This window comes from Sus scrofa, chromosome 3 (assembly GCF_000003025.6).
Source record: "Sus scrofa isolate TJ Tabasco breed Duroc chromosome 3, Sscrofa11.1, whole genome shotgun sequence".
Lineage (NCBI taxonomy): Eukaryota > Metazoa > Chordata > Mammalia > Artiodactyla > Suidae > Sus > Sus scrofa.
In genome coordinates, this window is record NC_010445.4 from 30,759,314 (window position 1) to 30,787,244 (window position 27,931).

At 51.7% G+C, this 27,931-nt stretch overlaps 1 protein-coding gene across 6 annotated transcripts in view; it reads right to left on the reverse strand.

The window, feature by feature from the left end:
* SNX29 (sorting nexin 29) overlaps positions 1-27,931 on the reverse strand; it is a 548,686-nt gene that overhangs the window by 174,607 nt on the left and 346,148 nt on the right. For all 6 annotated transcript variants that reach the window (XM_021088060.1, XM_021088058.1, XM_021088059.1 and 3 more), the window contains one exon: positions 1,050-1,105. In XM_021088060.1, the coding sequence (XP_020943719.1) occupies positions 1,050-1,105 (56 nt within the window). The remainder of the gene's footprint in view (positions 1-1,049; positions 1,106-27,931) is intronic.

A 27,931-nucleotide genomic window follows, 5' to 3' on the forward strand; every position in this document is an offset into this window, starting at 1 on the left:
CTTACCTTGCTTTTCATCCTTCACCTCTTAACCTCCAACACCCCCGCACCTACCAACCTAACAGCCCCCTTCACCTCCCCTGCTGCTGCCCCAGCTCCGGGGGCCTCCTGACACACCCTGCGCTTTTCCTAACCCCGCTCTCACCACCACCACGGCCCCGCAAGGCCAGTTTTGATCTATGCCTTATGAATGAGGAATGTCAGGCCCAGGGAGGTTAAGCAGCTTGCCCAAGGTCACACAGCATGAGTCCTGCAGCTGAGATTCCAACTTGGCTCGGCCTAGCTCTGACAAAACGCTCATCGGAAAGCTGGCTTTCCCGAAACACCTTCAAATGGGGAGGCTGAACCTTCCCCCACTGAGTACAGCTGATGGAGAGAGGAGGGAGGCTCTGCTTGGCCCAGGACTCGCCCCACGCTCTTTACCAGCCCAAGGGGACTACTGGTCCAAGACCAAGGCGACTTGATCAGAAAGAGTCAGTCTGAAGACCAACTAAATTCCTTGGGAGGTTACCAGGTTATCAGCAGAGGTGCCAGGGTGAATTAAGTCCAATCAAAAAATCAGAGCAATGTACTGAACTATTGTTGTTTCCAATAACACCGGGGTTGCAAACTCCAACTTCGAACAGGAGACATGCATACAGTGGAATGAGTGGAGTGGGCCAGAGCCAGGCAATAGGGAGAGGTGGGGACTGCGGTGAGCCAGCCAGCACTGTCCTGTGTGGGAGAGGCAGCTGCTGCTCAGCTCTAGCTGATGGTGGCCTCATGGGGATTTCTTCTTTAAATAGAGAAATTTAACTTTTCATGTGATACCTTCCAACTCTTAGATGCCGGTGCCAGAAAAAAAAGACAAATGTTTTTCAATACCTAAGGAGGGACATAAAACACATCTGAAGGCTAGACTCAGGTGAGCAACGCCCCACCTCTATAATAACCGAGTCAGCCGTGCTGATTTAAACAGGGACTGCGGCTTCCCCTGTCTCCTGGGATGCAAGCCAAGCAACAGAGCCCTGGGTCTAAAGGGCCCCTCGCGAGCAGATGCTGTGGACTTACATTTCAAAATCTGACAAACTCTGGTCTTCAGATGTTTGGCTCAAATCTCCAGGCACCTGCCATGAGGAGAGGGGGAAGGGGAGAGAGAGAAGACAGGTCAAGTTTCCACGGTTTGACTAATCACGGAAGACCCCCCCCTCAGTCATCCCTGAGCGTTTCCTGTTCAGCGTGAGGTGGAAAAGTCGCTGCTGAAAGCCAATAAGAGGTTTTTTAGGAAGGATGGTTAGAGATGGAGCTACAGTCATAAAAACAGGCCTCCATGAGAAATCTCTATTATCTTTACAGAAAAAGGACTGTTAATCCTACAGATATCATTGTAGGCATGGAAAGGCATGTGATTTCAAAAAGTTATCAAGGCCTAATTAGGAGCTGAGAGGCCAAATGCCAAACACGCAATGGCGAAATACCACTGTCACCACGATGGACGTCACACACACAGACACACCTGTTGTGCAGACACAAAGGCCAACGTCTGTCCCCAAAATGGCTCTAGCCTTTCCCCTCACATGCACATGCAATTTAAGCAGCCGAGCATGGCTTCCTCTTTAGACGCGGAAGGGCCCCATTAGAACAAGACCGGGGGAACGAAACTGAGCCTCCTGGCAGGATGGCAATTATTGTGCACAGCAGACAGCGAATTGCCAGCTCTTCGAGATGTTCAATAGCTCATGGTGTTATCAGACCCCGGGAAGGAGCTTCCTTCTGTGACAGGACCAAGTCTGAGCTGGAGAGACTTGAAGAACGTGGATCAAGGAGTTCCCACTGTGGCTCAGTGGAAACGAATCTGACCAGCATCCCTGAGGTTTGAACCCTGGCCTTGCTCAGTGGGTTAAGGATCCAGCATTACCATGAGCTGTGGTGTAGGTCACAGACACGGCCTGGATTTGGTGTTGCTGTGGCTGTGGTGTAGGCCGGCGGCTGCAGCTCCAATTCGACCCCTAGCCTGGGAACCTCCATATGCTGTGGGTGTGGCCCTAAAAAAGGCAAAAAAAAAAAAAAAAAAAAAAGAATGTGGATCAAAACTAAGAGGAAGTAAGGGGAACCATGTGGAGCAGAGGAGGGAGCGGGATGCCGAGAGAAAGGGGGCGTGCATTTCTCACTGTGCACCTGTCAGGGCGTCATCCTCCACCCCCATCAACTGTAGTAACGATCCCGGGGTGGGTATTGTCCCCCGGCCCCAGATGTGGAAACGGAGGCGTACGGAGGCCACAGAACTTATGCAAGGCTGCACGTGTAGGAAGGAGATACAAATCCAGGCCTGCCCAACTTCAAAGGTTTTTCTGCAACAAACATTAGCCAACAGGAAAAGCCAGCTACAAGGTGAGAGGAGAGGAGAGCTGACCAAGTCTTGCCCCTAGACAGGCACTAGGAGGTGGTCCTTAAAGAAACAGCTTCTGGAGGCAGGAGAAGGCAGTGTTGTGGAGTCTAGGCTCTGGGCCATGCAGCTCAGGATCAAATCCCAGGTCGACCATTTGCTGACTGTGTGGCCATGAGCAAGTTACTTGCCTTCTTTGCGTCATTCTGTCCACAGCTGTCAGATGGGTTGTTCTAAGGACAAGAGGAGTTCACACCTGCAGTGTGTGTGCAGCAGTGCCTGCATGTAGGGGGTTCTTGGAGGCTGACTCGGGCACGATGATAAAAATACAACTAGAGGAGTTCCCATTGTGGCTCAGTGTGTTAGGACCTGACACAGCCCCCATGAGGAAGTGGATTCAATCCCTGGCCTCTCTCAGTGGGCACAGGTTGCAGATGGGGCTCAGATCCCATGTTGCTGCGGCTGTGGTGCAGGCCAGCAGCTGCAGCTCTGATTCAAACCCTATCCTGGGAACTTCCACATGCTGTAGGTGTATCCATTAAAGGAAAAAAAATACAACTATTGAGAAGGAAAACCAGTATATTCTTTTATCCTTGACGGCAGAGGCAGATCTGCCCCGTCAACACTAGGGGTGGCTCACCCCATCCAAGGCAGCCTGGGGGGAGCATGGCCCAAGCTGAGCCCTTGCCAGATTCCTGCAACCAAGCTCAATGGGGTTCTGGGCAGCAGGCTTTGCTAAGGAGCTGTGGCTGAGAGATTCACACCCAACAGGAAGAAACCTGCCAAGCCGCTTGAGAGAATGTCAGCTTCAAAGGACCAGGATCTCCCTGGGCTGGGGGTCGGGGAGCCTGCTGGGATGCCACAGCCTGTCAGGGGAAGAAGCCTCGAGGCTGCATATGCCAAGATCACTGAAAACAGCCACATCCTCTGACCCAGAAACCACACGCCCAGGACTTATCCAGAGAAAACGATCAAAGACGCCGACCAAGATTTCCATCAAAGATCATTCCTCTTTCTGGGCTTGGACAAGTGAAAGGAAAGAAAGAAGAATCTAAAGGTCCAACTACAGAGAAATGAGTCGACAAATTATGCCATGTCCACAGGAGATGTCTGGTTTTAAAAAACGAGTTACACACACACACACACACACACGGGTACATGCACAAAAATAATTCTGGAAAAGCACATGAGGAAATAGTAACAGCGGCTGTCGCCACGGATAGATCGGGCGTGGGATTAGGAAGAAAAAATGCGGCTGATTTTTCATTTGCTATCTTTCTGTACGATTAAAAAAAAAAACCTGTCTTTTGAGTGAATTGCTTTAAAAGAATTTCAATGTGCTTCTGAAGAATGAGACAGCATTCCACGTGCAGTTATGAAAACATCTCCACCATAGACCATCACGCGAAAGCGAGGTCTGATACACTACCCCGGCTGCAAAAACGGAGAATGAAGACTATCAAACTGTATTTGCTGTTGCCTCAGGAAGCTACAGAAGTGAAGTTCACGCACTGCTGGAAGGGGCGCCAGCCTGTGGGTGCTGGGGGTTGGGTGGGGGGGCAGGCAGTGGGAGCGAGACTATTCATTCAACACTCCTTTACATCGTCTGAGTTTTGAAATACTCTATTATGAATTAAAAGTGTAAATGAGGAGTTCCCTGGTGGCCTAGCGGCTAAGGATCCAGCATGGTCACTGCTGTGAGGCAGGTCTCATCTCTGGCCCAGGAACTTCTGCCTGCCTGAGGCCTGGCCAAGAAAATTAGGCAGTAAAAAAGGAAGAGAGAGGGAAAGAAAGAAGAGAGGGAGGGAAGAGGGGGGAAAAAGAGAACAAGAGCCACCTTGCCCGAGGCCCAGGGAACACTACGCCCCGTCCCCCTGGCAGCTCCAGGTCCACACAGGGTGGCAGAGGTGGACAGGGGACAGCCCCCTTCTGGGAGTGGCCCTCACTTCCAGTCCCGAGGGGCATGCCAACACAGCAACAGCACCACGAGGCGGCATCGCTTTCCTGTAACAACCCTTCCTGCCTCATCCTCCAGGAGCTCCGTGGGCAGGGGCGTCGCCTCCATCTCACAGGCAAGGGCAGGGGCCTCGGCGTGCGTAACAGAGAGGAAGCGGGGGTGCCAGGAGCGCAGGCCAACTGCCCAGGCACGGTCCCTCAGCAGCCTCTCCCTCAGCCTCAGTGACGTCAGGAGCTCAACCTTCTCTGGATGGAGCAGCTCCACAATCCCATCTGAGATCTCGGTGGACAGCCAGCACCCACGGCCAGATGGAGGAGGGCGCCCTCCTGAACGTCTGGCTCGGTCCAGGCTCAGACTCCACGTAAAGTAGGAAAACGGAGCCCAGTCAAACCACAGGATGAGGTGAGATAAGGAAATGGTCGTGTTTTCTTAAGCCATCAAGTGTGGGGGTGGTTTGACTCACAGCCGTGGACAAGGCAGAATTCAGCTCCAAAGGGACAGAGGGGGGAGTCCAATGCAGAAGGCCTGCGTCCAGAGTGTGCGCTTTGCTGGGGCCGACGGAGAGCTCTGAGCTGCACAGCCTCACCTGCACATGCCCCGTCCTCTGCGTGCTCGTCTGTCCGCCGGCAAGCCTCACGGATGAAGTAGCCCAGACTCATAGCGAAGAGCCTCGGCTGGGGTGGACGCCTCTGATGGGGAAGGAAAGTCTGCAAGGACACGCCTGCTCAAGAGGAGACCTGCGCAGGTATACAAACTGAGTCTAAAACCGAGGGCTTTCTTCAAGCCTGTTTTCTTTGTCGCCGCGGGGTGATTTGTGGTGCCAGGCCTAGAAGCCAAGGCACAGATCTGGCCTGGTCCAAGGCGGCGGGCTTTCTCCCCAGGAAGCCCCAGGTCCTTTTCCATCTCTGCGTACACAAATCGGCCTCCCCCGATCGTTAGAAAAGTCACATGGCTCGGCAAATGTGGGTTTCTTCCTCACCAATCCCATGACAAGCTGCCTCTGATGGCCCTGCTAGAAAGCAAGCGGGACGGCGGGCAGAGGGCCCAGTGCACGCTGACCACCTACTGTGCACCCAAGTGTTCGCACATTTAGTCCTCAAATGTCCACTGCAAAGCAAGTGTTATTGCAAGTCATGCTCTCCGCCTTGCTTCTCCCAACCGCTCTGTATGGCTGGCTCTTTTCACATCTTCTAAGACTGAGCTAAAATATGACTTCCTGGAGTTCCCCTTGCAGCACAGCAGAAATGAACCAGACTAGTGTCCATGAGGATGTGGGTTCAATCCCTGGCCTCACTCACTGGGTTAAGAATCCGTGAGCTGCAGTGTAGGTCACAGAGGAACCTCGGCTCCCGCATTGCTGTGGCCATGGTGTAGGCCGGCAGCTGCAGCTCCGATGTGACCCCCTGCCTGGGAACTTCCATGTGCCGCAGATGAGACCCTAAAAAAGCAGGAAAAAGAAAAAAAAAAAAAAGCATACGACTTCCTACGACTTCCTCCCTGGCCACCGGAACTAAGCAGACTCCCCACTATCACCCGCTGGCGTTCCCGGGGCTCAGGCACAGCTGTCCCAGGCTGTGTGTTGGCCCCTCCCTGGACAGCCACTTCCACGTGCTCTTGTTCACACAGGCCTGGCACGTTGTGGGCACTGACTGTGAAGGAGGAAAGGAGTGAATGACGGTGTAAGCTCCGTTTCCACGGAAGCGTCCATCAGGCTTTAAACTGCTCTGGAGCAGATCTGAAATCGACGTGCCTGAGGAGGATAGGCTGGTTTGGGGATAAGAGGATCCGAAGGAAGAGAATCATATTCTTTGTCTTCTAATTACAGGGCTCTCGGATTCATGTCTCAAAAGATGAGGCAAAAAAGGCAGGACAATACAGGACAGCAAGACTTTGTCCCCATCCTGAAATGACACCCATAATGTATGTTTTCCCATCACTTTCTCACACATCCCTCTTTTCCGGTAACCTTCCCCTAAGCAATTAGCTCTCACTCTGTACTGCCAAAAATGACGACAACTCCCCATCCCACCAACACCCTGCTTTCACATCTCATTTTGTAAGGAGCAGCACGTGAAATGCACAGCTCTGTCTTCCAGCCTGGTGGCAGGGCCTGAGAACAGACAGACCCAGGCCTGCTGCTCTGAACCAAAGCAGGCCTGGGCTTCCCTGGGCTCTGGGAGGCAGCTGCTGGGTCTGGACCACTTTCAAGGCTCTGTGTTTATCTGTTGGTTTGGTTCTTTTGTTTTACAAATACAATTAGAGGCCTCAGCTGAGGCCAAAGACGCTTCTCCACTGGAGTAAAGAACTGTCAGATAGAGCTTTAAAGAGTTTTTAATTCTCTCCACTGATTAATCCTGGAGGCTGGCACAAGCGCAGGCTAAGCACCCTGCTGTGAATTCCTTTTTGCCGTATCTGTTTTGTCCAAGAGACTCAGGGTCTTGAGGGCAAAATTCTCAGAGCTCCAAGTGGTATCAGGCATGTACTAATTGCTGGGAGAACATTCTCACTGGATGGATAGATGTACAGACGAGCCAATGGACAGACGGGTGAACGGGTGGTTGGAGGAGGGCAGGGATTGGGGGGTGGGAGACGTGAGAAAATTACCTGATGTACTAAGAACGGACATCGAGTTTCTTTCCAAGCAATGAAGACGCATGGACAACAAATACAAAGACCTGTCATTCAAAGACAGTCACTGCAGCACCATTTAGGAGCAATTAAAGCCTGGAAACAAGTTATATAAAACAGCAGGACATTTGGAACCAGGCTGTGCTATCACTAAGAGAGGAGCATAGATCCCCTCTGCTGACAGGGAATGATCAGCTACAATGCGTAACGACAAGAGCAAGAAGCCGAACGACACGGCCAGCCAGTGAGCTACTACTTCCCTGAAGAAGTTGGGAGACAGATGTGCCCATGTGCTTGGATCTGAATTGACCATTTCTAGAAAGACACCCAAGAAACTGCCCCCAGTGGATGGCTTTGAGGGACGAGCACTGAGAAGCAAGGGTCAGTGGCAAGAAAATATACACTTTTATGGGAAAACATCACAACTTGTAAATTTCTTTACCATGCATCTGAGTTGTTGCCCTTCTAAAAACTAAATGTGACCACCTCAAAATTGTACAGTGAAAGAAAACAGTACTATGTCTGTAACGGGGAAAAAAGCCTAACGGGGACTGCCTCTGAGAGAGGGGTATGGGGACCCCCTGGGATGAAAGTGGGGTTCTGTATCTGCAAAGGCACGTGGGATACACAGGCGTATGCACTTGTCCAAACTCAGTGAGCACACAATTAAGATGCATGCATCTCACTGTCGTGTGGCACTGCTATTTTCCCTTAAAAACTGTAAACAAACAAGGATAGGCACAATCAATAACACTCAGGCTGAAGTATTTTAGAAGAAATATGTACTTGTATGTGGAATTTACTTTGAAATCCATCTCCCCCAAAAGAAAAAAAAAAAAAACAGATGAATTGATGGGATGGAGAGAGAGAAGGAAGGAGGGAGGGAGGGATGGACAAACGGATGGACAGAGTGATGGATGGATGATAAAGCAAATATAGTAAAATGTTAATGGTACAATCACAGGTGTTGACTGTGAAATTCTTTCCTATAACGGTCTTAAAATTTTCAAATAGACTGTTGGGGAGAAAAAAAAAGTTCTGGTCGACCATGTACCAGAACGACTTATCTTTCTGGTCCTTGCATAGCAAAGGGTATTAAAAAACCACTGTCTTAGAAAGAGACCTTCAGTCCATGGCTTCAAATACAGGAGGAAAAGTAGTGATGCAGGGTGCTAGGTGGGTAGTTAATGGTTGATTAATAAAACTGCTGTGTTTTCTGGATTCTGGGATATGGTGGTATTTATCTGCTCTTTAAAAATGGTAACGTGCTGTCATTTCTTCCCTCGTTCTAAATAAATGTTTTATTTCTGAAAAAGGACTTGGATTGGGATTGGTCCCTGGGACTGAGCGCTGACTTAGCTGTGGCCTGGAACTGGCCACCACGCATCCGGCCTCGACTTCCTCCTGTGAAATGGGGCGACAGAAGCTGCCCTGAAGGTTGTTGTGAGGCTTCAATAGCGCCCTGCGAGAGCCAGCCCTGCCCCGGCCTGGTGGAGAACACTGCTTGCTAAGCGGCAGTGACTCTCATTCTTTATGAAGTTCAAGGCTGTGGGATGGAAGAGACAGGCGGTTTGGAGCCTAGCAGGGCCCATCCATGTGTGACAGGCCAGCAGCTCCACCAGAGAGGCACAGCCCCTGGTGATTCAGACGTGCTGGGCTCCTCTCAGGGGCCGGATGCTCTGGGTCCCAGGGAGGCTGCAGAGACAGGAGAGATGAAGGCCTGGGGCTCATGAAGCCTATCATCCATCCAGGGAGACAGTCCTTAAACACAGATGACACCGTGACTGTGTGAAAAATCCAGAGAGAAGAACCGGGATGACGAAGGCGTCAGAAGGGGACAAGGAAAAGAGGTTTGGGGGATGTATGGCTGGGCCTGGGGCCCGAAGGAGCCAGCATGCCTCTGTTTGCTCAGACAGAGGGACGCCACCAAGGGGAATTAAGCAAGGGAGGGACTGGGAAAGGACCATCTGAATAAGTCACTCTGGCTGTACAGGAGAGATTGGGCAGCAAGCAAGGGGAACACACACACACACACACACACACACACACAATCTTAACTGTGCACACCAGGTCAATTGCCAACCTGTCTGCCTATCCATCCCCTTTTCATCAACAGATTTGTTCTTTTAAGGCTCACCTGTAAGAAAACTAAAAATCCACCAATGTCTACAGTTTCTCTAGGCTTACTTACTAATATAAAGCCATTCTTTGGTTATGAATTTTCAACCAATCTCTAGGGAAAGATGTGGGCCTCTGAAGAAAGAGCTGGAAGCATTCGACGCATCCAAACTGGCTCCGGCTACAGAGGGGGCAGCCATGGCTGAGGTGTGGCTGTGTCTCCCAGCTGCAGGATCCTATAGCCTTGTGCCACATCAGGGGGTCCTGCCTGCTCCAGACAGGTCCCCAAAGCTCTCAGTAGCTGCCCCAAGGGTTTGGTGGCCAGAAATCCCCCTCAGTGCCCTTCTCAGCAAGAGCAGCTTCTACTTTGACTCATTTCCCACATCAAGGTTCTGAGGCAGAGGTACTTTTGAAGAAAAGGTTACACCAGCAAGATTTACTTAAAAAGAATAAAGTTTGGAGCTCCTGTCCCACTGCACTGGAAACGAATCCAACTAGGAATCTTGAGGTTGCGGTTTTGATCCCTGGCCTTGCTCAGTGGATTAAGGATCTGGCATTGCCGTGAGCTGTGGTGTAGGTCGCAGATGTGGCTCGGATCTGGTGTTGCTGTGGCTATAGTATAGGCCAGCAGCTATAGCTCTGATTAGACTCCTAGCCTGGGAACCTCCATAGGCCTCAGGTACAGCCCTAAAAAGAAAAAAAAAAAAAAAAAAGTTTAGGAAACGCTGAATAACCTGCCTCAATGCATCCTTAACACATACTGAACAGCCAGAGGAACAGAGACCTGGAACAACCAGAAGATGTCAAGGAAACTTGGACTTGTGCCAACTCTAGGATCCCAGCCCACTCTCTCTAGGACTGCGCTGCACCAGGAGAGTGAACCCAACTGAAACTGTCACTTAGAAATTAGCCAGGGACCACCAAGCAGTACTTAATAGCATTAAAATGCATCAAGGAGGAGTTCCCAATGTGGCTCAGCAGATTAAGAACCTGACTTAGTGTCCATGAGGACGCAGGGTGAATCTGTGGCCTCGCTCCGTTGGTTAGGGATCCGGCATTGCTGTGAGCTGTGGTGGAGGTTACAGATGCAGCTCAGAGCCTGTGCTGCTGTGGCTGTGGTGCAGGTCTCAGCTGTAGCTCCAGTTTGACTGAGAACTTTCATACGCTGCAGGTGCAGCCGTAAAAGAAAAACAATGTATCCATGAGGTTTAAGCAGCAGGTCTGAGGCGCTCACTACCACCGACCCACGTGGAGCTGGGTCTGGGTCTCTCTGGGTTGATGTGCTGCAGACACCAGGCTATGAGGACAACAGAAGGTTCCCACCTCCGCCAGGCCTGGTACCCCAAATGCTGTCTTCCTGCAAATGCAATACCCCTCATGAGCGTGCAAAGACAGGCGTGCCACTAGGGGAAACCCGCCAGGGCAGACAGAGGGGTTTGTTCATTTGTACACTTCTGATGCCCTCACCTCTCCAGAATCAAAGCAAGGAGTTGGCAAACTACGGCCCACGGGCCAAATCCATCTGGCTTTTGTAAATACACTTTCACTGGGACGGTGGCGTGCCCAGTGGCTGCTGTTCAGTCACTGTGACGGCGACAGTGTGACCCAAAACACCTAAAATATTGACTCTCTGGGCTTTTAGGGGAAACGTTTCCCAACTTCTGCTGGCGCTGATGCCTGAACAGCAGCAGCAAAGTGATCAGAAAGTTCAGGGCAACACGTCACTCTTCTCAGCAGGAGGAACACAAGTTTGGGCTCCAGCGTCATGAAATGCTCTCAGCGGCTTGAGAGTAAAGAGAGGCCCAGAGCTTGACGGAGGGGGAGGGACAAGGAATGACATTTACGGGTCCAACTCCTTATTCACATGCACTTAGGTCATTCTCACAGCCAACATTTTAACATGAGTGGCACCTCGGGTCCCGTATTCTACAAGAGGCTCAGAGAGGCCATGGACGCAGCAGGAATTCAAAGCCAAGTTTGGCTGAATCCCGAGCTCTGCTCTTTCTACTGCACCTGCTGCCTGCCCCTCCCCCACCCCAAAGACACACTGGCGCAAGAGAAGAATCCAGGCCAGTCACTGAATCCACTCCCTGAGAAGGGAAAGGAAAGAGACTCCGGCAATCGGAGCATGTGCAGGCCTGGGCCCTCGGCGGCTGACGACACGTGGGGACTGTTTCTACTGTGTCAAGTGCAGTGATTACACTGCAAACCTGCAGGTAACAACCACGTGACTCCAGAATGTTTCTTCCTAGCATTCTTTCCAGGGACTGAATTTCCACCCCTTCAAATAAGAAAGCCACATCCTGGAGGCTGCTTCCACCGTGTGCGGTGGGGTGGAAGGGGTGGTTCTTCCCAAGTCCTTTGGTGCTTTGCTTTGGCTGCCCTGGACCTTGGGAAAAGACAGAGGGTCTCATGCCTCAGGGTCAGGCAGACCGGAAGTCGCCACTTACTAACCATGAAATCTCTGCCCCGCTTTGCTCTTATGTAAAACAGGGGCAGGACTCGCGCAGCCCAAGCTCTGCAGCATCCTGTTTATAAACTGCCCAGCGTGCCACCTGTGTGGTTATGAGACATCGCCCTCTGCTGCCACTTCTCAGCTTCCCCTTCACCCCGCAGCAGGAAAAAGACAACGGGAAGGGGCACTCAGGCCAGCTCCCAACTTCAGTGGTCTTGCCTTCCGCTCGTTTTTTAAAAATCAGAGCCCATTTTCCATAACTGAGAGTCCACCATCTCTCCCGAGGCCACTCACCAGCTGCTCCCTCCGGGTAGAGCAACACCGGCCAGGCAGGGAGGAAGGGGCAGAGCGAGCCGTCAGCGTTCTCCGAGGCCCGATATTTGCAGCCCCATCCAGCTGTGCCACCAGGAAAGAGGGCAGGGAAGCAGCCGTTTTCCTCCCAGTTGGTGCTAAGGGACCGAAAACCGAGTGGCCAACTTTGTTTCGGCCACGGAAATCTAGACGCAGCTCTTCTGTGTGATTTGTCTTCTCTGCTCAAACAGAAAACTTCTTGTTTTATTTCTTATCCTTCAACTCCTTCCTTATTAGCCCTGAACTGGCACTGCCTTTGCTGCCTGTCTGCAAATGATGCAGCCAGGGCTAAAAACGGACTTGTGGATTTTCCCGTCACCATACTCTCAAGCTTTTGAAATTTTTTTTTTAAGCAAACCACTCTTCTTGAGTGACATTCTGCCAAGAGGTCCAGTGTTAGCGGCAGCGCCTGGCTGCTCTGGGGGGCAGCATCCTGGTGGCCGTGGGCCACGGGAATGCGTTAGAGGGCAGGGCAGTGGCAGTGAGGGGCGCAGATCCAGGGCTGGGTGCCAGGTGCCCCCTCTCGAGTGGTGTGAGTGTCCGAAAGTGGCTGAGCCCCCTGTGCCTTTGCTTCCTCACCTGTAGGGTAACTACAGACCCTCCGCCTCCCCAGCAGCCTGGTCCCGGACAACAAGGGAGACGATTCATGTAAAGTGTGGAGGAGAGAGTCTGGCGCAGGGCTGCATGGCCACGTCACCCAGAGCCAAGCTGGCACACCAAGGCCCAGCAGGAACCCCCGCAAGGCCAAGCGCATGGGGCCAGGTATGGAGAAGAGCCAAGGCTTCCGGAGGTTTGAGCCCTCAGACGTGTCACACTCACAGGTGCCCGGGGACTGGCGAGGCCTGGGTCCAGGCAGCTGCATCCTCCTGTCCGTCCGGGAGTCACTGCCCATCTGACTGCCGCACTTCCCAGCACAGTGGATTCCCTCTGTGTCCTTTACATGCAAAAACCCTGGAAAGGCGACTTTGAGAAGTCACTCTGAGGCATCTCCTCTGGTCTTTCTGGTCCTTTCAGACCTATTATCTGCCATTTGTCCCCACAGCAGTTGTCCAAAGCGTGGGGCTTTTCCCTCCGTTACCAAGCTGGTGGTGAGGGGTTACACTTCTCGATCTCTCGCTCGGTGCCAGGCCCTGTGCTGTACATTTCAAATGCGTCATACGCCTAAGGGGTTGACGCCGTTACCATCCTCATTCTACAGATTCAGAGATAGACACTCAGAGAGCTGACCTGCTCCGGGGCACAGGGCTATATGGGGCAGAGCTGCGAGTGGACTCAAGCGTGCAGTCCCGAGTCCACACTGGGCTGTAACACGTCGTGAAGGAGCACGGGCTCTGGGATCCGACAAGGCAAGGCTGTGCGCTGACTCTGCACCCCAACAAGGGCCCCCCACCGCGCCTCGCCGCCTCCTCAGGACTACTTCCTGCGGAGGCTGGTTCTGGATTAAGAGAGAATGAAAATACAGGCTCTGGGGGATTGCATGCCAGCGCCGGGCACGGAGGCGCTCAGCAAGCATCCCACCAAGGCATGCACGAGGCCGGGCCAGGGTGTCACTCACTGGTAGGGATGGTCACGTCCGAAGGCTGGGGTAGGAAATGCCTGGAAGATGTGAGGAACAGGATGCCTACAGGTGCAAACCACTTCCTAAATTCACTCGGCCACCCGATCCCCAGCTAGCAGCTCCTGGAACCCCCAGATGGGTGGGAGGAGGGTGGGTCGATGAATTCCACGAACAGCTCGGGCAGTTGTCAGCCAGCAGTGAAAGATGATGGCATGGACGGCAGAACAGGACAAGGACTTCTTAAAGCTGGGCTCCTGTCCTCAGTCACTAAAAAGGCCCATTCCGGAAGCGGCCCCTAGACAACTTGCTGTGTGGTGGTCATCAACGAACACCAGCAGTAACCCCAAAACAGTACCTTCCAGAAATACCCACATGTCAAACATAACACCCTGCCCATATGCATACCCCCGGGTCTCCCACAACCAGCTTATTGATGGCCTCACCGCCACTGGGCAGCCCCACGGGCTGGCATCGGTGACTTAGGAAGCCCACCACCAAAATCCTCCAACAGTGCCCCAAATCAGTCCCCACCGAGCTCGGACACAAGCAGTAGTCCTGCCAGGGAGAGACTGGCGTCATTTTCAACCTTTTATCAATAAGCAATAATTAGTGAGGTCTTGCTAACTAAAGATGCTGGGGACTGTGCGATTTAACATCTGTTTTATGATCACATGTCCCGAAGGGCTGTTTCCCCAACTCCCTTGAAACGGATGACTTTCTAAGCAGCTGTTTTTGGGACAGAGTCAGGGCAGCAAGAACGCACGGTGCCAGCCACACAGCCTGCCCCGGCTTTGTTTCCCACACGCTGAGGGGCAGCAAGCAAGTCATTCCCTGCTCTGAGTTTCCATCTCCTCCTCCTCCGGGAAAGGTAAGGGCAGGAAAAGTGGGTGGATGGTGGCGGGTGGCTGCCTGGTATCCCCTTTCCCCTGGGAGGTCACCCTACCAAGAGATGGGTGATGAACAAACCCTGCCTTGAACCGAGGCAGGGTACCAAATGACCTCGGTCAGCACAGCCTGTCCTTGTGGCCATGGTGACCGGTTCAGGATTGGCTGATGGACTAATAAGCTGGTCCCATCAGAGTGAAGCCTGGTGTTTTGCTGGCAGATCTCATTTGACGGTCTCATTCTTTCTCTTGAGGATGACTGAGAAGACAGATGGGACCGCTGCTCCCCCCAGCTCTGAGCCCTTCTGTTACCGAGTGAAACAAATTCCTTGCTTTGCTGACTCTACTTGGCTTGGGTCCGCTGATTCTTTTACTGAAAGTATCCTACCTCAGGGACGATGAACCCGCCCAGCTCGAGCATCTTTTGTTCTGTTTTGTTTTATCGTGTGTGTTTTCCTAGGAAGGCTGAGCCCTCGAAACAATAGCCAGAGGAAATCCCTCAATCCCCACCGCCTTAGAGAGACTCTGAGCTACTCGAGGACACAGACCACGTCGGTCTTGTCTTTGATCTTCAGTGAGAAGCGCCCTGCATGGAACCCAAGAAACTGGACCCGCGTGGACTGAATGAACAGATCAGTAAGACGGGAGGTCCCGAAACCATGGGACCCTAAATAAGCTCTTCTTCTCTCAGCAGCATCGCCCCCACAGCCACCACTATCCTCACTGTTTAGTGAGAGCTTCCTAGCTGCTGGGCACTAGAAGCTCTTCAAGGACCATCTCACTGAAGCCTCATCACTACCTTGGGAGGCAAGTAAGCTGCCACCTCTGAAGTCATGAGGGTCACCCACAAGTAACTGCTCTTTCTGGGTGCCTGGTAAGACTGCCCTTTCCCACCCACCTGCAGAGACCTGCATCCAGGGGACATGCTTTGCCAGTGAAATAAGCGAGGTGATATGTCTCATATCTGGGTGGAAGAGAGAGTGTGTGCTCAGCCAGGCCGTCTTATGCCCCTACCACAGCCTAGGTCTGGGTGTGAGGATGATGACAAGATGCAGAAGAGGCCCAGCCAAACCTGTGAAGGCCATCCAACATGAACAAGTCAGAAACCCGTGTGTCTTCTGCAATGGCATGCTGGAGTTTTTGTTACCGCAGCACATCCTAACCTACCCTGACTATTACACCACACCTCCCTGGACAGACAGGAAAACTCACAGAGGTAAAGGGTCTGCTCCCAAACCATGCCATTACTGAAGCAGAGAGGCATGGAGAACAGAGAAAGTCTTGGTCACTGTTACCCTGTCCCCGAGGGTCTGTGATTCACACACACACACACACACACACACACACACACACACACACAAACACACACACACACACACACACCCAGCTGACCTAAGGTCTTCACTGCCAGCCTTGCCCATATGCTCCTGGTTAGAAACCTCAGGTACTAGGAAAACAGAGGTGTTGGTCCCTCTGTACCTCAGAAACCAAGAGTCCACCCTAAAATAGCAAAACCTACAGATATCAAGTTTCCCGATCCCTAAGACAGGTGAAGTACAGGAGTGTAAGAATACATAAAATTCAGTGTAATAATACAAAAAGAATGGAGGAAAGAGAGGAAAGAAGTAAAACAGAAACATTATTGAAGACCAGAGCAGAGGGAATCAGTACCCAGAAAGTCCTGCCATAGAATTTCTGTATTATAAATTTCAACACAATTATTCTCTCCATAATCAAAAGGAAGCAATAATTAGGACCCAAATGCCTCATGAACGAAGAGTGAAACAAGACCAGTTCTAAGAATCACTGTGTCCATAAGATAACTAGTGACTGCTGAGCGGAAGCACAGCTTCTCCTGGTGTTGGGACCTGTGAGAACACTCTCCCAAGGGTGCTTCTGAAGGTGACAGGGATGTGAATTAGTGGGTGTGTTCAGCAGAGTTGGTGCTGGGCAGCCTTCTAACATACATCACAGTGGCCTGTGCCCTGGCCCTTGTGCCCTGTGTCATTCCTCCCCCCATGCACCGCCCTGAGTGTGGGTGGGCCCTACTGCCGCACTTCCAACCAACAGATGGAGGTGGCAGTGATGGGAAGCCACCTCCAGGTTAGGTTATAAAAGACCCTAACTTGGGAGTTCCCATTGTGGCGCAGTGGAAATGAATCCAGCTAGCATCCATGAGGATTCAGGTTTGATCCTTGGCCTTGCTCAGTGGGTTAAGGATCCGGCATGGCTGTGAGCTGTGGTGTAGGTAGTAGACGCAGCTCTGATCCTGTGTTGCTTGTGGCTGTGGTGTAGGCTGGGCAGCTACAGCTCCGATTAGACCCCTAGCCATAAAGCAAATGGCTGGGATGAACCAGGGTGGCAAGAAACGGGCTCCAGCCAACAGCCTGGGAAAAATGAAGGCCCTCAATCCAAGAGCCCCTGAGAAACTGAGTCCTGCCAACAAGCACACGGGTGAGTGTGGAAACACACCGGTCCTCGGTCAGGCCTGCGATGTCCACAGCCCAGACCTGGAGATGGTCCACACCCAGAGGCAGCTCCGACTAAACCTCACAGATTCCTGACCCACAGAAACCGCAAGATCATGCATGCTGTTATTTCAAATGGTTGTTTCTGCCTCTAGGTTTTGGGACAATTTGCTATGCAGAAATAGACAACTATTTCGTTTTGGCCCTAAATAAGTACAATAGTGAGTTTTGCTCACTGCTTCTGTGCTATCCCTTAATGAATCACTGGCGTGTTGCCCAGTCCGTCGCGATGATTCTATGTGAGCCAAAATAAGGGGCCTAAAACTTTGATCCTGTAATAAAACAGGAGTACTTCCCACATCTCAGCCCACCATGAGGCACTGTCATATTCACATACTACTCGCGCTACTGTTTACTAATGTTATTTCATCTTACTTTATTTTTGCTTTTTAGGGCCGCACCTGATGCACATGGAAGTTCCCAGGCTAGGGGTCGAATCAGAGCTACAGCTGCCAGCCTACACCACAGCCACAGCAACGCCAGATCTGAGCTGCATCTTCGACCTACACCACAGCTCACGGCAATGCCGGATCCTTAACCCACTGAGCGAGGCCAGGGATGCAACCTGAATCCTCATGGATACTAGTCGGGTTCGTTAACCACTGAGCCACGACAGGAACTCCACTAATGCTATTTTTTAAATTAACTCTGTTTCTTTTTTTTTGTTTGTTTTATTTGGCTGCGCCTCTGGCATACAAAATTCTTAGGCCAGGGACTGAACCCAAGCCACAGCTGACAGTGACCACACCAGAATCCTTAACCCACTGAGCCACCAGGGAACTCCTCAACTCACCTTTTTTACTTATAAAATTTATTCAAAAGGAAATCACTCTAGCAACTAGAAAACCAATTTCATTTGCTATAGAGAGAAGGCAAACTGAATCGATGAAAGCAAAACTTTACTAAATTCTAAGTGTCAGTATTTCTCAACACCACCTGCCTTAGAAGATTTTTTGTTGTTCTTTTTTTAGGGCCGCACCAATGGCATATGGAAGTTCGTGGGCTAGAGGTCAAATAGCAGCTGCAGCTGCCATCCTACATCACAGCCACAGCAACACAGGGTCCAAGCTGCATCTCTGACCTGCTCCACAGCTCAGGGCAATGCCAGATCCTTAACCCACTGAGTGAGACCAGGGATCGAACCTGCATCCTCGTGGACTCTAGTGGGGTTTGAGCCATGATGGGAACTCCGACATCACCTGCCTTAGAATCACCTGGGGCGATGAGAGGTGCCTGGCTCCATTCAGAGATTCTCCTTCTGCTTATCTGGGGTTGAGCCCTGGCTTCCGAGATACCCCTTGTAGATACCCCTGAAAAGACACTCATAGCTTCTGGGCTCTGGGAGGGCCTGGATGCCGTCGTCCCAGCTCGGCTCACGATGGTGCCTCTTGCACCACACTGCTGCAGCGAGGGGAGGCCTGTTCTCTGCAGCTCAGCGCTGGATGCACGGAAGATGCTAACATACATCCAGTGACTAAATACACGCGGTGTCACCCACACTGGACCTTGGGGCTGGGCAGGACCCAATCAGCATTGGGGGCGAAGCGGGACTCCAGATGGGAGTGTGGGGCTCAGGGGGCAAGCTTTCTGCAGCCGACCCTCAATCTTCCATCAACCGTTTCTCCAGTTAAGCTCTGGCTTGTTCCCAAGGAAAGCACAAATTCTCTCTGTGACTGATGGACCATTTCATACCCCAATTGGAAACGCTTCAATTGAGACATCATGAAAATCAGGGGTGGGAGACATGGGAGAGCTCCCTCCACATGACAGCAAATAAAAACAATGAAAAGGGCAATAGTGAGCAACTTGTAACATATAAATTCACGGTCCTCTGTCGGTGTATGAAACTGGCATAGAAGGTTTCGCTTCGGTTAAACCCACCAAGTATTTCCTAAGTTCTCGTAGGAGGCTGCGGTGTGAAGTGAGAACTAATAACTATTTGTTCATTCATTCAACAAATATTTAATACTCTCCACCAGGTACTGGGGACACAGTCAAGTAGAAAATGGACAAAAGAGGAGACAGCAAACAAATAACTCTATGCCAGGAAGTGATAAGTGCTACGAAGAAAAATAACAAAGGGTGAGGTGCTAACTGACTCAGAGTTATGATAAGCTGATATTTGGCCCCAACTCTGGATGATTTGGAGGCATTATCTCATTTAATTCAAACCTCATACAACTCTCTCTTGTGTGGGCATCTCCAATTCCACTTAAAGATGGGGACAGGAGGAGTCCCTGTTGTGGCTCAGTGGTGACAAACACGAGGACACAGGTTCAACCCCTGGCCTCACTCAGCAGGTCAAGGATCCACTGGTGCCCTGAGCTGTGGTGTAAAGGCCACAGACATGGCTCGGATCCAGTGTGGCTGTGGCTGTCGTATAGGCCGCCAACTGCAGCTCTGATTAGACCCGTAGCCTGGGAACTTCCATGTGTCACAGGTGTGGCCCTAAAAAGACCAAAAAAAAAAAAAAAAAAAATGGGGACAGGAAAGGAGATGGAAAAAGATTATTTCACCCAAACGGAAATGACAAAAAAGTGGGGGTCACAATACTCATACCACGCAAAACAGACTTTTTAAAAAAAGCCATAAAGAAAGTTAAAGAAGGACACCATATAATGATCAAAGGATCAAAACAAGAAGAGACTATGACACTCATCAACCTCTAGGCACCTAATACAACAGAGGCCCCCAAATATAAAACTAAACACTAACAGAAACAGAAGGAGAAAATGATGGGGAAGATGAGGACGTGAAGGCTGAAAAAGAAAGACGTACCAGCTCCTCACCACCCGTCCTGAGGACCTGGGGACATCAGCTACCTTACTTGTGCCTGTTTCCTCATCTCCAAAATGGGATCAGGAACACCCACCTCATGTTTTGTCTTGCTGTATTACATGTGAGACACTTGGGAAAGGATTTGCTACAGAAGAAGTGCTCAAAAAATGTTACCTGTTGAAGGCAGGAGTGTAAATGCCACTCCCACTTCCAAGGACTTCATTACCTCAGAGAGAAGCCACAAGACTCAGCCATGAAACCAGAGGGTGATAATATCTATGAACAGACCATATTGCTGGCATATGCCACCCCACGTGGATGCCACCCCAGTGTACATCACCGCACGTGTATGTCACCCCATGTGTAATTACCCCGCATGTATGTCACCGCACATGTATGTCACCCCATGTGTATGCCACCCCGTGTATATGTCACCCCGTGTGTATGTCACCCTATGTGTATATGACCCCACATATATGTCACCCCACCTGTATACAATCCCACGTGCAGTGTGGGTACCAGCACAAGTATCTACCACCAGTGCCCCCTGCCCAACAGGCCCATCTTCTGACAAAGTTCCACTCAGCCTTCAAAACCCACCTCAGATATCTCCTCTTTGGAGGCTTCCCTGACAAGCCAGCAGTTAATTAACCTGCCTGATTCCACATCACTGTCTTATTTGTTAGCAAAATCGTTTTCCTCAGAAACAAGAGCAGCTAGCGCTGCAGACCCAATGGGCAAGAAGGCTCAGGATTCCCACAGGCACCTGCAAGATGGAGCCCATCCCCCAAGAAGAGGTCATTTTTCAAAGAACAGGTCAAGGCAGCCAATGCTGTGGCTTGGTCTCCCGGCGAACAGACAACAAGAGATCGAGGCACCGTCTGCTTTGAATTCCACAACTGGCCAGGGAGTCAGTCTCCATGACACACACACAAAAGCAGCATCTCTTTCCCCTGGAGGAGTCTGTAATTCTGCTCCGAGGAGATGGGAAACATTTCCAGAACCTCTGATGCCACTCAATGCAAAGTGAGCCCCTGCTTACTTCCCAACTCAGCACGCCCAAGCTAATGATGGGTCAGGAGAAGAAGGAAGAATGTGCTTTTTCTTTCTTTTTTTTTTTTAAATACTTAAAAAACAGGTAGAAATCTTGGGGGGAAAAAGGTAAGACACGTGCAATTGGTAGGGAAGGCAGGACTAAGCAGAAGAGAACGCTATTCTTGTGGAGAAAGCTGTTTATTAAATTAAGAAATAAGTACCTATAATATATTTAGAGGGTTTATACAAGTATAATCAATGTAGTTATTACATATTCTTAGAAATACAACATGTGTTAATTTAGCAGAAGTATCAAGTTAGGATCTAGGTGGATACGTCTCAGTCAGCAGGACTGACAAGGAAGGCATAGGGTGGAACCAGAATGGAAGAAGCTGGGAGAGTCTACGTCTTGATGACAAAAATGACATGAGTCAAGGACAGTGCCCCAGCATGACAGCACGGGACAGAGATCCAAGCCCAGGCCCGTCTACATCAGGGTCTCACATCACTGTCCGAGCCACAAGAACCACTTTTGCATGCTAGCAACATTAGACTGAGAGACCCACGTGCCAATAAAATACACGAGAGTCAGGAGCCAAGCAACCCCAGGTCTTGAGGGTCTTCCCGCAGTGGGGGTGGGGGTGGCATACGGGAGCAGCGTCGGTGGAAGGCAGGAGTGAGATGAGGGCTAACGTAAAACAAGAGAGCAGTCTCTGCTGGCAGCAATACTGGGTGTGTGCCATGAGCTCAAGATTTCGGTTTACCCAATTCCAAGCTCCTGGGTCAGATGAAATGCCAGCATTTCTCCTGCTGGCGGGGGTGGGGTGGGCGGGGAGCAGTGAACTCAAGAGAAGAGATCACACAGCCACACGGGAGAACAGCGAGTATGCAAAACGGGGGCACAGAAGCTGCCCTGTGATCTTGGCTCCTATCTCTTCCGAACCAGCAGCAGGAAAGGTCTCAGAGTCACCTGCTCCTCTGTCTGCAGGCCAAGTGACGATATGGGCAAACCAGAGACGCGAGTCAGACGAGAGTCAGCACCCTGCTCTTTACCTTCCTGGGGGAGGGCCCGAGTCTGCCCCAGGCCTGCAGCGCGCCCCACCCTCTGGAAAGACGGCCGCACACAGCATGAGCCAGGGCGGCAAACCCCGACCCCCCGGAAGTCACGGCTGAAGTCCTGAGGGAGCGAAGGGTACACACCTTGATTGCTTTCTACTCTGCCTCCTATTTGCATCGAGAAGGGATCAGCCTTGAGGCAAAGCTTGCATGCGTTGCATTTGCCAATCAACATGAAGCTCTGCCTGTGATGGGACGGAATTTCTGAGTTCCCAGAAACCTTGGGTGGCTGGGCTCTGCCTACCCAAACCCTAACCCCTCTGGGCTCCCCAGTGGAACCCAAATACCCACGGCAATGAGCGAACTGGGCATAAACATGGGCACAGGTGGGCAGACGGGCCTGTGACTCCAGCATGGATGTCAAGGAGCATGTGATCCCATGGGGTGTTTGCCTGGTGACAGAAAAAAAGATGACCGGACTCAAAGAGGGCCTTTTATTTGCTGGCACTGAGCTGTTTCAAGTGGGTTCTGCAAGCATCTTTCCAGATGATTTTGTGTCAAAAACTAATATTTCTAAGCTAAGCTTTTATGGGAGACGTATTTTTAGTAGCCTCTCTTAAATGGCACTTTTAAAAATAATCTCTGTCAAGACGGTAGGCGATTAGAGCACGGATGTCCAAGTGCCGAATTAAAAAGCGTCGTATAATTTAGAATGCGCTGTTTAGAGCTGCCGGGGGACCGCAGAAAATTTGGTACTTGATCATTAGATATTCAGCAAGTGCCATCGGCTGAAAAATATATTTCTTATTAAGCTTCTGTACTTAAATAGCATCAGCCCTCAAATGAGATCACTCCCTCTGAAGGTTTTAAAGATACTGAGAAAGTCCCAGGAAGCATTTTCTTTCAGAGTAAACCTTATTACAAAACTTGGGATGAGCTTTTCTCATCTATCTCACTCCCGAATTTTAAACTTCTCATCTTTCTCACCAGCTCAGTCATTTCACCGAGGGAGGGGAGAGGCCCATGAAAACACTCAGCGGCTTACAGCGAGGATCCGACAGCAGCCAGTCTGCCATTCAGCAGGCTTCAGGAAGGCACCTTTCTGGATAATCAAATATTGGGGCTAATAGAGGGTTTCCATAGATACCCCAGGTGCGTGGTCAGACTCATAGGACATCTGCTGTGTGTGCCATTCTCCGGAGAGGAAAATGTCACAGGGCAGCGATCTGTCCGCAGATGAAAGAAAATGCAACACAACATGGGAACGCAGAGTGACAGGTGCTGGAGCCTAAGTGCCACCGAAACGGATGAGGGGCCAGCCAAGGGCTCGGGAGGGGTGGGGGCAAGAGGGGAGAGTCTGTGAAGGCTCTTGTGGAAGGTGATTCTACCGCAAGCCACCTCAAAGGACCCCGAAAGCAGAACGTCTTGGACGATAAAGAGGAAACAGGAAGGACGTGCCGTTTTTCAAGACGCCTGCGAGGAAGCGCGTCACCCGCAGGCGCTGGAACGGTGTGACTGTTCACGAAACTAGACACGATGGGAAGGGAGGGGGAGGGGACGGACAGAGCAGGACTCGGCTCTCAGAGTCAGCATGGGGACGGACAGACGGACAGCGGCAGAGAGACCAGCACACACGGGCGGGGAGGAGGGGGAGAGAAAAACAGGCAGAGGCAAAGGCGGACCAAGAAAGAAAGGAACAGAGAGAGAAAAAAGGAGGAGCAGGGAAAAAGAGATCCAAAAGACAGAAGAAAAACAGAGACTAAAAGACAGAGGGAGCAACGGCAAGCACAGGGCATCTGAGAGACCCGCACGGTCTGCGCTCCAGGAGCCCTCATGGATGACGCTCCAGGTACCTGGGGGCACAGTGTGGTTCAGGTGGGTGACCCGGGCGGGCTGGGGAGTCGGTACAAGGCCAGTCAGACCCAAGACTGAACGCCCGACCTGCCACTCACCCCAAGGCCTCACAGTGCCCCCTCCCTCTGGGATCCCAGGCCGGGGGCAGGCTCATGGCAGAAACCAGGCTGCCAGGCTGCCAGGCTGCCCCTGCAGCCAGCATGTGGGTTACAGAACTTGGCCCAAACTTCCCAAACGCATTCCTTGGGAAACATATCAGAGAAGAGGCTCCTTGGGGACAGAATTTGGAGAAATAACACATTCACAGCATGCCGGATCCCCCTTTCTGGACACCTGGGAGGTGCCTTTGTGGAAACCGCTGCAGCAAAGCCGCTCTCGGAAGACCCTTCCCCCAGCTTCTATCGCGCACCCCTCCTTGTCATGTGCACTGACCATACCCACGCACCCTCTGAATCACTAGTCCCCTCATGAAACTCTGCCTTCTCCAGATTCCAGATTTCCAAAGAGCCTGTATGATACCCAGAGGAAGCAATCAGTGGGCTAAAACAACAAACATGCTACTTTGACGTACAAAGCAAGACAGGAAAGGGGGAAATGCAGCTTGTGAGCAGGGAGTGAAATATTCGAGAGCTTCCCCTCTGAGGGATCTGAGTCTTTAAAACCCCAGGAGGGTGGTGTCTGGAGCCCAAGAGACACTGGACTTTGCTTGCGAGGAAGGAGGAAAAAGAGAAGAGGGAGCAGAAAGGTGCTGGATGAGACGGTGCTGGATGTGCCACGTGGGCAAGCACGAAGCTGTGCGCCTCGGGGTGAGACCTCACGCTCTCTGCGCCTGGGTTTGCTCAGCTGGAAAATACGCCTGATCAACATGCGTTGTCCTCGGGAGGGAGGACACCCATGCATGCCAAGACCAGGCACCCAGGAAATGGCCCTCGCCACACAGACCAGGGAGGGGACAGGTGAGAGCGGTGACAGGACGACCAACAACCACGGCCAACACCTTTCTTTAAATTTGCTTTTTAGGGCTGCACCTGGCGGCATACAGAGGTTCCCAGGCCAGGGGTCGAATTGGAGCTACAGCTGCCGGCCTACACCACAGCCACAGCCACTTGGGATCCAAGCCATGTCTGCGACCTACACTGCAGCTCACAGCAACACCAGATCCCCGATTCACTGAGCAAGGCCAGGGATGGAACCCACGTGGATACAGTCAGGCTAGTTTCCACGGAGCCATGATGGGAACACCAGGGCCAATGCTTTGACTCAGGGAAGTGATTCTACAGACCCTGAGCCAAACCAGGCTGCACTGTCCTTTCTGCCTAAGCGCAGGTCATCCATTTGCACGGTACTGGGAACAGAGAAACAGAGGTCCATAGAAGGGGCAGGAAGGGGAGGAGGAATCCAAGTTCAATTATATAAAGTGAAACCAAGTTTGCTTCCCTGTGGGAACCAACCTGCGCTTAATGAGCTGCTTTGCCTGCAGCTTCCCCTGTGCTGCGACTTTAATTGACCTCTGCGTCCTGCCATCTCACAAGGTTCTAGTTCCCTGTCTCCATTTATTATTCAAAATAGGAGCTGTTCTCCCAGAGAGCTTTCAGGGCTGTAATCAAATCCTGCTAAAAGGTTTAAAAAAAAAAAAAAAAAAAAAAAGCAAAAAAAAACCATGCCAGCATTCATTCACATCTTACACGGGGGGGGGGGGGAATAATGAGAGAGCCCTAAAAATACTTACATTCCAAAAGGGGGGGGGGAAATCAACCCTTAATTCTACACTCCTTCTCATTAAAATAAGTGATTTAGCTTAAAAATCTATAATATCATAAAAAGATACCACTGAGAGGAAACTGTCTCTGCGCCTGGTTTTTAATTGAAGTACAGCTGGTGTTCTGCATTGTGTCCATCTCTGCTGCACATCAGAGTGACCCACTCATACACACACATGCAGTCTTTTTCTCACCTTAGCTTCCATCACGGTCTACCACAAGAGATGGGATAAAGTTCCCTGTGCTATACACCTGCACCTATCTTAAAAAAAAAAAAAATTATTGGTCCATGGAGTCCTCCTCTGCTCTACGAAAATGCAGTTCTCACGCAACAAACATTTACTGGGCACCTACCATGTGCTGGGCATGGTGCTGGGCCCCGGGGACTCGGAGACGAGAACAGGGCCCTCACCACGTGCCCAGCATTGGGCGGTGTTACTGGCAGCACCTCGTGGAGCCACGCTGAGCCTGGTGCTGTGTCCCTCGCCACCTGCTAGAAGGTTTCCAAATAAAGCAGCCGCGGTCCTGCCCTTGAGGTGCTCAAATATGCTAGCGGCCTGGGAGGACCCCCAACGCGGGCTTGGAAGAGAAGAGCAGAGGTGAAGGGGGCGGGGTAGCTTCCCACAGCAGGTGCCCCTGGATGGAAAGGAAGAGCAGCCCCCAGAACTGAACCCTGGCTTGGCTTGCGGCTGCCTCCTCCCCCCGGCCTGGCTGTCTGGCTCTGGGCCCGAGACAATAATGACAAGGTCAAGGGGCCCATGCCCACATGGCCAGCTCGTCCCAATGGCCTTCAGGCCCTTTGGGCCACCTTACGCCTTTCTCCCTCTAGCCATTCCCACCTGCCCGCAGGAGAGGATCTGACGACAGTTCCAACTGCCTCGGGTGAAGGGATGTCACTGTCCTAAAGGGCATTCAGACTTGAAGTGAAGGGCAGCGGGGCAGGAGGAGAGAGGAGGGCGCAGAGGAAACCGGGACTCCACCACGTACTGCCTGTGGCGGGCATCCGGTCACGCGGCGAGTCCACTAGCATGTACTGAGCACCTGCTGTGTGTGAGTCCCCGGGATTCAAACGGAGCAGAAAGACACAGGGAACTTGCCCTCAAGGAGGGGCACCGGGAGATACGGAGCAGCGAGAGAGAAAGGAAATTGCAGTAAGGGAAGAAGGCGGGGATACATGTGAACATCACGCTCCACACGGAAAATCTGCCCGTTGAGTCTCAGGAGAGAAGAGCTAACACAGAGAGGTGGGTGCCCTGGGCCAGAGCCCTATTCCAGGCAGAGGGGACAGCAGGAGCAAAGGCCCCGCAGACAGAGGAAGCAAGAGGCTGCCTGGGAGCCAAGCAGGTGCTGGAGTGCAGTGAGAAGTCCACAGGGCCTGCACCTCCTGCATCTCAGCTGCCATGTTTACGGAACAGGATGCTGAGCCCACTGGACTGCCAGGTTTGGCCTCAACACCGAAGGAGAAGATGAAGGTGAAGACCCATGTCTGCCTGACACACTGTTGCAACGTGGTGACCCGGAGCTCTGCTGGCGCTCAGGAAGGGGTTCCTTCGAGGGGTGGAGGAGGGCGGAAGAAGGTGGTTCCCCTGTCCCCAGCCCAGTGCCCCAGATTCCGCAAGACGAGATCTCTAGGTCTACCCCCAGCCGAGGGGAGCCCCATGAGCTGCCAGACAGGCTTCTACTCTAAGCCTGGGGTCTCACAGGGATGGTGCACCAACTCCACTGTAAAAATAAAAATGGGAAACAACTGGCCATCCGTCAATAAGGGCCTGGTTAAACAGGCCACGGCCTGGCCGGCTCAAAGGAACACGATGCAGCTCTCTAAGTGCACGATGCAGTTTCCGTGCGAAGTAAAGACCCTCTGATAAAATGATCGCTTAGACCTCTAAAGCGTGTAGCGAAGTGGGAGGAACATAAGCAGAGTGAACAGGGCAGCTCCTAGTGACTACATGAGTCTGTGTGTGCACGCGACTCACTCAAGCACTGCTTGGCTCTGGAAAGACAAACCCAAGACTGATCACTGGCACGGCCCCTGGGCAAGAAAATCAAGGGGCCAGGGATAGGGAGGAGACGGATTTTTCACTGAATATGCCCTTTCAGATGACCTGGCTGTTTCGCAGGGGTGTAACAAGGTGGGTCAAGAGTCCAAGTTGTCATCATTTTCAACTGAAGAAAAAAAAAAAAAAATCCAGGAGTTCCCATCATGGAGCAGCAGAAACGAATCCAACTAGGGACTGTGAGGTTGCGGGTTCAATCCCTGGCCTCGCTCAGCAGGTCGGAGATCCGGCATGGCAGTGGCTATGGTGTAGGCTGGTGGCTACAGCGCTGATTAGACCCCTAGCCTGGGAACCTCCATATGCTGTGGGTATGGCCCTAAAAAGACAAAAAGACCAAAAAAAAAATCCAGACTTTGACAGCAGACAGACCCAGATCTGTCGCTTCTCATCATGTTACAGTCATTGGCTGAGTTATGACCTCATCTCCAAGCCTCAGTTTCCTCTGCAAAATGAGGATCACAACAGTAATTACTGCCAGGGTAATTACTGAGGACTAAAGGAAATACCATTACTTTGAAAGCATTTAGTTAAAACTTTGGCAGACATCA